At 38.0% G+C, this 12,125-nt stretch overlaps 1 protein-coding gene across 4 annotated transcripts in view; it reads right to left on the bottom strand.

Moving 5' to 3' along the window:
- Positions 1-12,125, bottom strand: part of SMIM14 (small integral membrane protein 14) — an 88,607-nt gene that overhangs the window by 9,965 nt on the left and 66,517 nt on the right. For all 4 annotated transcript variants that reach the window (XM_029947152.1, XM_029947169.1, XM_029947160.1 and 1 more), the window contains one exon: positions 10,601-10,649. In XM_029947152.1, the coding sequence (XP_029803012.1) occupies positions 10,601-10,649 (49 nt within the window). The remainder of the gene's footprint in view (positions 1-10,600; positions 10,650-12,125) is intronic.

The raw sequence follows: 12,125 nt of genomic DNA, 5'->3' as shown, positions 1-12,125 counted from the left end.
CAAATATAAAGAACAGCCATTTTTAAAATTTATTTTTAATTTATTTTATTGTTTTTAAGTTGGCTCCATGCCCAATGTGGGGCTTTAACTTACAGCCTTGAGATTAAGAGTTGCATACTCTACTGACTGAGCCAGCCAGGCACCCTTGATTTTTTTAAGCTTTCTTTTTATTTAAGTAACCTCTACACCCAACATGGGCTTGAACTCACTACCTCAAGATCAAGACTCATATGCTCTTCTGACTGAGCCAGCCAGTCGGAGCAGCCCAAGGAGCAGCAATTTTAAAGTCAGTATAGAGAGGTGAGTAGACTCTGGTTACTGGGGTTTTTATTGTGATAACTCTTTGGCAGTTACAAATACTAAGGGGCACAACCACATGGGAGATATAAAATCTGTTCCCTAACTGCCTGAAAATTATTTGCCTTAAGAGAGTAAATACTTTTACTGTATGGTCTAGAAAGATGAAAATCAAAAAATGTAAAAGGACTCTGTGTATCAAAATACTGCTGTATTCTGCTTTAATGTTTCAGTCTTTAGTTACAAGCAAATGTATTAAATAGCTTGGCCAACGGAATAGTCAGAGTGAAGCTATGAACTTAACCGGACACCAGGAAGATGAAAGAGTAGAGAGGGATGCTCTGCAAGCTGGTAGATCCCAAGGGATCATCTCTACAAACTTACACATAGGCTTCCAGTGGAAAAGCAGAAATAGAACAGCAGTGAAAATGGTGCATTAGCACCAGGAGGCTTTAACTCTGCAATTTGGGGGCTGTGTGGAATAAGTACATTATCTTCACCATATAGCTACTTGTTTCAAGTTGATTTACTCCAGAATTAAGTTAGTGGTAGAGCTGGTTTCCATATAACACTTAATCTAAAGGCAGTCTTACAGAAGTCTTACTTGCTCTCTACTGCTCTAGAGAGCAGAACTATGGGTAGACACCACGGTGAAGTAGATTTTGGCTCAATATAAAGAATCATGTAGCATATTCAATTAAATCACCTTAAATACATGCAACAAACCATGGGAGGTACCATGAGTATTATGATATAATAAGAAATACAGGGTCACCTGAGTGGCTCAGCTGGCTAAGCGTCCTGACTCTTGATTTCAGCTCAGGTTGTGATCTAACGGTTGTGATACTGAGCCCTGCACTGGGCTCCATGCTGGATGTGGAACTTGCTTAAATTCTGTCTCTCCCTTTCCCTCTGCCACTCCCCCCCTCAGAAAAAGAAATATGTATTTGGTCTTCATTCCAGTCCCTACCACAGAAATCCTAAAACTCTTAGAATTTCCTGTAAGACAGGAAAGAAATGTCATTTTGTTATTATTAATAAATGTTTCAACCAAACCTGGGTTTATGCTAATGAAGTGACCCTGGAGGACCTCTAGAGGTTTCAGGATGGTGTCTGGTTGCCAGAGTTTGACCATATGATTAGAGAGCTGGAACTTCCGGCTCCACTCCCTAAACTCCAGACAGGAAAGGGGCTGGAGATCAACTTTATCACCAATGGCCAATGATTCCATCATTCCTGCCTACAGAATGGAATCTCCAAAACTCTCAACAAGGGGTTTCAGAAAGCTTCCTGATGGGCAAATACATCAAGGTGCTGGGAAAGTGGCACATTCAGAGAAAACAGGGCTACTCTGCACCCTTCTACCACATATCTTGCCCTGTGCACCCTTTCTATTTGGCTGATCTTGGGTTGCAGTCTTTATGATACACTGGTAATGTAAACGGTTTTCCTGACTTCTGTGAGCTACTCTAGCAAATTACTGAACCTGAGGAGGGGACTGTAGGAACTCCTGATTAATATATATCTTATGAAAACAGCATAAACTCACTGGAGAAAATTTAGAATACAAAGAAAAGTAATTCTGATGCACAAACCATTTAAAAACATGGCTTTCAGAAAGGATTTCCACCAAACACTAAAAGAACCAGGGAAGAAAAACTGGGCGATATAACCAAATTTATATTTAAGCTCTAGAGATATGTCTTCATATTTAGATTAAAGAAATGAAATTTCACTCAAAGAAATGAGTATATTTGGTTTACAGGTAGGGCTAGCTCAAGATCACAGACACCACAAATGTAATAGATACTTGTTTTTCCGTAAGAAGTTCAATAAGATTATTTTCAACTAGAAGAACAGGTTTTAGCTTTACCTGCTGGGGGAAAATTTCTGAGAGGCCTATAGAGAGCAGATTAATGAATGCTACCGTAAAAGCAACATAAAGAAACCTAGAGCTGAGGAACCACCACCCCCCATCCCAACAACCTAACACATCTGCACATTACCATTACTTTCTTGTCCAGAAGCATACAATTAGTACCTTGCTGCACCAATGAAAAATGTTCTGACAAAATTTCTACTTTGGGCTAAGCATTGTACTAGGTCCTATTTCTCTAAGCTGTTATATTTATAGAATTTAATGGGACTCACCAGTTCACACAGTAGTAATAATACTTAATAATGTAATAACAAGTGCCTTTAAAATAGTACCTTACTGTGTTTTAGCTTCATATACAAAATAAACTGGAGCTCAGCTTCAGGATGGTATGTATAAGCATATAGCCTATTAATAAATGCAATTTGGTAACATGTCAAAAGCCTTAAAATATACATAAAATGTAGCAAAGGGAACTTAGAATGTTGAGATTTAGAATAGGGTCAAACTTAGGGCACCTGGGTGGCTCAGGCAGTTAAGCATCTGACTCTTGATTTTGGTTCAGGACATGATCTCGCAGTTTGTGGGATTGAGTCTGGCTCCTTGCGGATTTGGGATTCTCTCACCCTCTCTCTCTCTGCCCCTCCCCTATTTGCATGCTCCCTCTCTCTCCCAAAATAAATAAATAAACTTTAAAAAGTTAAAAGAAAAAGGGAATGGGAAGTTGTTACTGACTTAAATCAGATGGATATAAACTGTTATATGTAAACATGGTAACCCCAAAACAAAAGTTCACAGTAAACACACACACAAAAGATAAAGAAATAGAAGCATAACACTAAAGAAAGTCATCAAACCACAAAGGAAGAGAGAGAGTAAGAGAAGAAGAGAACACAAAGAATCTACAAAAACACCCAGAAAACAATGAACACTATGGCAGCAAGTATATACCTAACACTAATTACTTACGCTGCATTTTTTTTCTTTTCTGAGAGAGAGGGCACAAGTGAGAGGAAAGAGATAGAGGGGAAGAGAGAGGAGGGCTTACTGAAAGCGGGGCTTGAGCTCACCCAAAGCGGGAATCAAACTCATGAACTGTGAGATCATGACCTGAACCAAAGTCAGATGCTTAATGACTGAACCACCCAGAAGCCCAGTACTTTTACTGTAAAGGAACTAAATTCTCCAATCAAAAGACATAGAATGGTGGGGCAGCTGGCTGGCTCAGATGGTAGAGCATGTGCCTCAATCTCAGGGTTGTGAGTTCTAGCACAGTGTTATTTATACATAGAGCTTACTAAAAAAAAAAAAACAAAAAAAAAAAAAAAAAACAAAAAAAAACAAGACCCGGGACCTGAGTGCCTGGGTGGCTCAGTCAGTTAAGTGCCCTACTTGGGCTCAGGTCATGATCCCACAGCTCATGAGTTCAAGTCCCTGTGTCAAGCTCTGTGTGACAGCTCGGAGCCGGAGCCTCCTTTAGATTCTGTCTTCCCTCTGTCTATGCCTCTCTCCCCTCCCCATCCCCATCAAAAATAAAACATAAAAAAAATCTATATGCTGCCTATAAGAGACTCACTTCAGATGTAATGACATACTGAAAGTAAAGGCATGGAAAAAGATATTCCATGCAAAAAGAAACCAAAAGATGGTTCTTAGGTGACTCAATAAGTTAAGTGTCTGAATTAGGCTCAGGTCATGATCTTGTGGTTCATGGATTCAAGCCCTGCATGGGGTTCTGAGCTAACAGCTCAGATCCTGGAGCCTGCTTCAGATTCTGTGTCTCCCTCTGTCTCTTTCCCCTCTCCTGCACGTACGTGCTTGCTCGCTCGCTCTCTCTCTCTCTCTCTCTCTCAAAAATAAGAAATAAATGTTTAAAAAAAAAAAAAAGACGGACACCTGGCTGGCTGAGTCGGTTACGCATCTGACTTTACCTCAGATCATGATCTCACAGTTCATGGGTTCAAGCCCCACATCGGGCTCTGTGCTGACAGCTCAGAGCCTGCTTCAAGTTCTGTGTCTCCTTCTCTCTCTGCCCCTTACCCACTCATGCTATCTGTCTCTCTCTTCCAAAAATGAATAAACATTAAAAAAATAAACAGAAGAAATCAAAAGAAAGCTGGGGTAGCTAAATATATAACAAAATCAGTTTTATTTATTTACTTTTTAATGTTTTTTATTTATTTTGAGAAAGAGAGAACATGAGCGGGGAAGGGCAGAAAGAGAGGAGAGAGAATACCAAACAGGCTCCACACTGTCAGCACAGAGCCAGATGGGGAGCCTGATCTCACAAACCATGAAATCATGACCTGAACTGAAATCAAGAGTTGGACACTGAATCGACTGAGCCACCCAGACGCCCCAGATAAAATCAATTTTAAAACAAAGACTATAATAAGAGACAAATAAGGGCATTACATGATGATTAAGGGGTCAATCCAGTAAGAGCATATAACATTTGTAAATATTTATAGGAGCACCTAAATATATAAAGCAAATATTAACAGACCTAAATGGAGAAATAGCAATACAATAATAGCAGAGAACTTTAATACCTCACTTACACCAACGAATAGATCATCCAAACAGAAAATCAATAGGTAAACATCAGCCTTAAATGACATGTCAGATCAGATGGACTTAATTGTATATACGAACATTCCCTCCAAAAGCAACAGAATACACATTCTTATCAAGTGCACAGAAAACATTCTCTAGAATAGATCATATGTTGACCAAGCCTTAGAGGACTGAAATCCTATCAAGCATCTTTTCCAACTAAAGCAATATAAAACTAGGCTCCCCAATGAACGTAAGGCTTGAATACAGGACCCTGAGATTAAGAGTTGCATGCTCGGGGCGCCTGGGTGGCTCAGTTGGTTAAGCATCCGGCATCAGCTCAGGTCATGATTTCACAGTTTGTGGCTTTGAGCCCTGCATCAGGCTCTGTGCTGACAGCTAGCTCAGAGCCTGGAGCCTGCTTCAGATTCTGTGTTTCCCTCTCTCTCTGACCCTCCCCTGCTTGTGCTGTCTGTCTCTCAAAAAAAAAAAAAAAAGAGTTGCATGATCTACCAACTGAACCAGCCAGTCACCCTAACAAAATTTTACAAAGTCAAAAAATATCCTGAAACAAACAAAAATACAATTATAACACTAAAATTTTGGGGATGTGGCAAAAGCAGTTCCTAAAAAAAATTTTTTAATGTTTTATTTTTTTTAGGGAGAGAGAGAGAGAGCAAGCAGGGGAGGGGCAGAGAGAGAGAGGGATACAGAATCCAAGACAATTTCCAAGCTCTGAGCTGTCAGCACAGAACCCAACATGGGACTTGAACTCACAGACCATGAGATCATGACCTGAGCCGAAGGAGGTTGCTTAACTGAGCCATCCAGGCGCCCCTTAGCAAAAGCAGTTCTAAGAGGGAAGTTCACAGTGATACATGTCTACTTCAAGTAATAAGAAAGGTCTCAAACAATCTAACTTTACACCTCAAAAACCAGAAAAAAGAGAATACATCCCAGAGTTAGTAGATGTAAGGGAATAACAAAGATTAGAGTAGAAATAAAGGATTAAGAAATTATAAAGATAATTAAAAAGATAATAGAAAAAAAACTGATAAAACTAAGAGCTGATTCTTTGAAAAAGATAAAATGGATAAAGCTTTAGTCAGACTAACCAAAAAAAGAAAGGACTCAACTAAAATCAGAAATGAAAGAGATGTTACAACTGATACTACAGAAATATAAAGGATCTTAACAGATTAGTATGAATAATCATACACCAACAAACTGGACATCCTAGAAGAAATGAGTAACTTCCTAGAAACATACAGCCTACCAAGACTGCATCATGATTAAACAGAAACTCTGAACAGACTGATTACTAGTAAGGAGTCTGAATCAGTAATCAAAAACCTCCCAACAAACAAAAGTCCAGGACCAGACAGCTTCACTGGTGATTTCTACCAAACATTAAAAAAGAATTAATACTAATCCTTTTCAAATTCAACCAAAAATAGAAGAGGAGGTAATCCTACTAAACTTATTTTATGAAGCCAGCATTACTCTGGTACCAAAACCAACAAGGATACCAGAAGAAAAAAAGGTACAGGCTAATGTACTTTATGAACACAGATGTAAAAATCCCCAACAAAAATTAGCAAACAGAATTCAGCAATACTTTAAAAAGATCACACATCATGATTGAGTCAGATTTGCGCTAGGGATGCCAGGTTGGCTCAATGTCCACCAATCAGTCAAATGTGATATGTACTATATTAACAAAATTAAGGATAAAAGTCATTATGATCATCTTGATAAATGCAGGAAAAACATTAGACAAAATTAAACATCACAAAAACTCTCAATAAGGTAATAATGTACCTCAACATAATAAAGCCCAAAGCTAGCACCATACTTAACTGTGAAACCTGAAAATTTTTCCTCTAAAACCAGGAACATGACAAGGATGTTCACTCTGGCCACTTTTATTCAACACAGTATTAGAAATCCTAGCCAGAGCAATTAGGCAAGAAAAAGAAATAAAAGGCAACCAAGTTTAAAATGAAGTAAATATGTCACTATTAGCCAATGACGTTATGTATAGAAAACCCTAAAGCCTCCATCGGATGAGGCGCCTAGGTGTGGCTCAATCAGTTAAGCGTCCAACTTAAGCTCAGGTCACGATCTCATGGTTCATGGGTTCAAGCCCCAAGTCAGGCTCTATGCTGACAGCTCAGAGCCTAGAGCCTGCTTCAGATTTGCGTCTCCCTCTCTCTCTGCCCTCTCCTACTCATGCTCTGTTTCTCTCTGTTTCAATAATAAACATAAAAAAAAATATTTTTTAAGACTCCATCAAAAAGATGTTAGAATAAACAAATTCAGTAATATTGCAACTATAAAATCAATACAAAAACCTGCTGTGTTTCTATACACTAATAACTAGCAAAAAGAGAAATTAAGAACACAGTCCCATTTATAATTGCATCAAAAAAACACCTAGGAATAAATTTAACCAAGGAGGTAAAAGAGCTGTATGTTGAAAACTATAAGACATTAATGAAAGAAACTGAAGAAGACACAAAGATATTCCTCACTCATAGAGTGAAATAACTGTTAAAATCTCCATACTACTCAAAGCAATTTACAGATTCAATTCAGTCAAAATTACAATGGCATAGTTCACAGAAATAGAACAATCCTAAACTTTGTATAAAACCACAAAAGATCACAAAGCAATCGAGAAAGAAGAAAAAAGTTGAAGGCACAACAATCCCTGACTCCAAACTCTGTTACAAAGCTAATGTAATTGGGGCGCCTGGGTAGTTCAGGTGATTGAGTGACTGGCTCTTTATTTCGGATCAGGTCATGATCCCAGGGTCATGGGACCAAACCCTGCATTGGGTTCCACACTGAGCATGGAGGTGGCTTAAGATTCTCTCTCTCTCTCTCTCTCTCTCTCTCTCTCTCTCTCTCTCTCTCTCTCTCTCTTTCCCTCTGACACTCTCCCCCACTCCCGCATGCTCTCTTTTTCTAAAGAAAAAATTAATAAAATAAAGCTGAACTTATTTTTTAAAAGTTATAGTAATTAAAATTAATGTTATTGGCATAGATCAAAGGAACAGAATAGGGCTCAAAAATAAACTCAGGCATACATGATCAATTACTTCATGACAAAGGAGCCAAAAATATACAACGGGGAAAGGACAATCTCTTCAATAAATGGTGTTGGAGGGGCACCTGGGTGGCTCAGCTGGTTGAGCATCCAACTCTCGATTTCAACTCAAGTCATGATCCCAGGGTTGTGGGATCAGGCTTTGCATGGAGCCTGCTTAAGATTTTCTCTCTCCACCCCCTCTCTGGCCCTCTCTCCCACTCATGTACTCTTTCCCTCTCTCTCTCAAAAATAAAATAAATTAAAAAATAAAACTCTTTAAAAAATATATTAATGTTAGGAAACTAAACAGCCACATGCAAAAAATGAAACTAGACCACTATCTTACACCATATACAAAAATTATTTCACAATGTATCAAAGATCTGAATGTAAGACCTGAAACCACAAAACTCCTAGAAGAAAACACAGGCAAATAATCTCCTTGACATAAAGTCTTACTAATGACCATTTGAATCTGATATCAAAAGTGAAATCAACAGAAGCAAAAATAAACAAGTGGGAAAACATCAAATTAAAAGACTTCTGCACAGCAAAGAAAACCATCAAAAAATAAAAGGGCAATCTACTAATGAATGGAAGAAAATATTTGCAAATCATACATCTGATTAGATGTTAACATCCAAAATATATCAAGAACTCATACAAGTCAGTAACAAAAAACAATCTGGGGCACCTGGGTGGTGTCTGACTTCGGCTCAGGTCATGATCTCGTGGTTTGCGGGTTTGAGCTCCTTACCGGGCTCTGTGCTGACAGCTCAGAGCCTGGAGCCTGCTTCAGATTCTGTGTCTCCCTCTCTCTCTGCCCTCCCCTGCTTGCATTCTGTCTCTCTCTCTCTCTAATAAACATTAAAAAAATGTTTTTAAATCATCATCAGATTTGAATAGATATTTTCCAAAAGAAGACACAGATGGCCAACAAGTCAAAATCCCTAATCATCAAGACATGTAAACAAAACCACAATGAGATATTGTCTCATATCTGTTAGAAAGCTTATTACCAAAAAGATAAGAAATAACCAGTGTTGGTGAGGATGTAGAGAAAAAAGAACCCTTGTGCACTGTTAATAGGAATGTAAATTGGTACAGCCACTATGGAAGACAGTATGTACGTTCCTCAAAAAATTTAAACAAGAACTACCATTATATGATCCAGCAATTAAACTTCTGGGGTTTCTCCAAGAAAAATATAAACAGTAATTCAAAAAGATATATGCACCCCCATGTTCAATGAAGCACTACTTACAATGGCGAAGATAATGGAAACAATCTACTTGTCCATCCACAAATGAATGGATAAAGAACTTATGGTGTGCATATACATGTATATGTATATATATACATACACAACAGAACATTATTCAGCCATAAGAAACAATGAAATCTTGCCATTTGTGACAACATGGATGGACGTGAAACAAGGGAAACAGAGAAAGATGAATACTGTATTATCTCACTTACATGTGAAATTGAACAAAACAAAATAAGCCTATAGACACAAAGAACCAATTGGTGGTTGCCGAAGGTGGGGAGTGAGGGGTGGGAGAAATGGGTAAAGTAGAGGCACATGGGTGGCTCAGCCATTTGAGTGTCTGATTCTTGATCCCAGGGTCATGGGATCAAGCCCTGGGTTGGGCTCTGTGCTGACAGTGTAGAGCCTGCTTCAGATATTCTCTCTCTCGCTCTCTCTTTCTCCTTCTACCCCTCTCCCCAACTTGTACAGTCTCTCTCTAAAATAAAAAATAAAATTTTAAGGTAAAAACAATGTCATTAAGAACTGTGCATATAAGGATAGGATACCTGTTCAATTATTATTTGTAATAGCAAAAAATACATCAGCAGCCTAAGATTTCAGTGAAAGGAAATCATTTGAACACTGATATAGTCCCATAAAGTAATATATTTAGTCAATAACCATTATTAGATAAATATGTACTGATATGTTTATAATACACTGGTGAAAAACAGCACATACGAAGTGATCCCATTCTCACAAGTGTATCTGAAATTAACTGTGCCAGGCTTTACCTTCCTACTAATGTCATACTTCCATCCTTACGGTCAATTCATTATGGCTTGAATGTTCGTTATTAGTTCCCCTCAAGTTATTTTGTGTCTTGAAAAAAAGCCTCACCTAACGGCCACCAAGTCTGTCAGCTATATTCACAATGCAGGATCCATCTTCCTGCTCTGATTCTCACTTTACCATCACCACTGCCCATAAAGCCACACTGAGAAACCTCCCAACGGTCTCTGTTCTTTTGAGAATGCTAATGTCAGAGCCAAAGCCCCAAAGCTTCCAAATCCTGCAACAGAATGGCCTCCTTCCCCCATTCAAAAGTTCCCAAAACTGCGAATGGATGCAAAAAAGAGACGCTAGAGAAAGGGTAACTGGTTTGTGCTAGCAGCCTTGCTGTTCCAGTCTGACCAGCCAGAAGTGCACTGTTACACATATATTTACCAAGAAAAAGGTCTGAAAGTTTTTACAGCAAGTTGTCAATAATGGTTATCTTTTCGTATTCTGGAAGTTTTTCCTTATCATGATTCCACCATGACTTATCTTTATTTTAAAATTTTCTTCAATAACCAAAATTTTTTTTGAGGAAGAAAAATAATATTTAAGTTAGAAAATGAAATATTTAAATAGGAAATACATCACTGAGAACCATTTCCTTGAACAACAAACTATAAATAAAATTTCCAACAAACATTCACAATCCTCTGTCCTCTAATCCTGCCGCTGTGCCATCATTACTTACATTCCTGAAGACATTCTGTGTCTGTGCAGTAGGACTGGGACTGCCTCAACTACAATGAATAAGAAGAAAGGAAAGTTAGCCACTGGATTTAACCAAAAATGGATAATCTTCATTAGAAAGATCATGTTTTGTTTTTTTAACAAATGCCACTGCAGTAGATCCACTATGTCTTCAGAATCAAACACTGACTACACTGAGGAGCAGTCTAGCTTTGGGGGATCTTTTTCTAGTCAAAATAATTTTCAAATATACTATGATCTAGTACAATTCACCCATTTAAATTAAGGAATTTAAAAAAAATCACCTGTGACCTACCTAAACTGCTTCACATTATTAGTTTTCCCAAAGAAGAGTGCTAAACTGTAGAGGAAGACTACCAGAAAGAGAGTAAACTTTGTTAGTGAGATTTTTTCTCATGGAAAATTCAAAGCAGACAGAGAAAACAACAGAATCTATTAGTAGAAAATATATCTTTGAATGGGAAGTACATATCCTTTCCCCTTTTTGCTTAGATCTGCAAAAACTGTGGTTGGATAAATAAGAAACTATTAAAAATGGATACCATAGGGGTTGGGGGTAGAATGAGGAGTAGACTCTGACAGAGATGAAAGCTAAAGTTTACTATGTTTACCTTTTGACACAATTTAATTTTGGAACCATGTGATTATCAATTTTAAAAAAGAAATTAAAAACTTTTTTATGTTTTATTTATTTTTGAGAGAGAGAGAGAGAGAGACAGAGCGAGCAGGGAAGGGTCAGAGAGAGAGGGAGGCACAGAATCTGAAGCAGGCTCCAGGCTCTGAGCTGTCAGCACGGAGTCCAACACGGGGCTCGAACCCATGAACCGTGAGATCATGACCTGAGCCAAAGCCGGACACTTAACCAACTGAGCCACCCAGGTGCCCCTAAAAAAGGAACTTAGAAGAAAAAAGTCTATCAATAAATATACATCATCCTTTTATGAATGTCCACCCTATGCTAAGATATTTTATGATGTTTAGAAATGATATGATAAATCTTAAAATCGAAATGACTATATAGTAAAAGAGAATGAGGAGCATGCAACTTTTTAATTCAGCCTTGTCACTTTATAATGACACCCTCTCTCCATTAAAGCAGTAATTCATGACTTGCAGTTGCTTGGGAAAACAACAGAGCAGCTGTGCTGAGCTGGTTAAGTATGAAAGCTCTGCAGAAGAGATCTGTATTTAAAGTCTGGATCTATAAACTTCTAGATTTTCAAAGGTCTTGGTCAAGGTCTTTAACACTTCTAAACCTTAGTTTCCTCACCTGGCAAAATGGGGATAATATTACCTCTATTTGAATACTAGTGAGGATTAAAATAGATAATGCAAGTGAAATGTTGTAAAAAACCAAGGAATGTTAGCTATTATTACTACTGTGCCATACCAATTAGAGCCTTATCTAAACAATTAATTCCATTAACAACTAAACAAATGGTTTTGTAAACTGTTCTCTAAGATGATCAGGTGTGCTTTGGTGTGTACCTCTAAAAGTAGTCCTA

This window comes from Suricata suricatta, chromosome 1 (assembly GCF_006229205.1).
Source record: "Suricata suricatta isolate VVHF042 chromosome 1, meerkat_22Aug2017_6uvM2_HiC, whole genome shotgun sequence".
Lineage (NCBI taxonomy): Eukaryota > Metazoa > Chordata > Mammalia > Carnivora > Herpestidae > Suricata > Suricata suricatta.
This window is presented reverse-complemented; position numbering and strand designations above follow the sequence as displayed.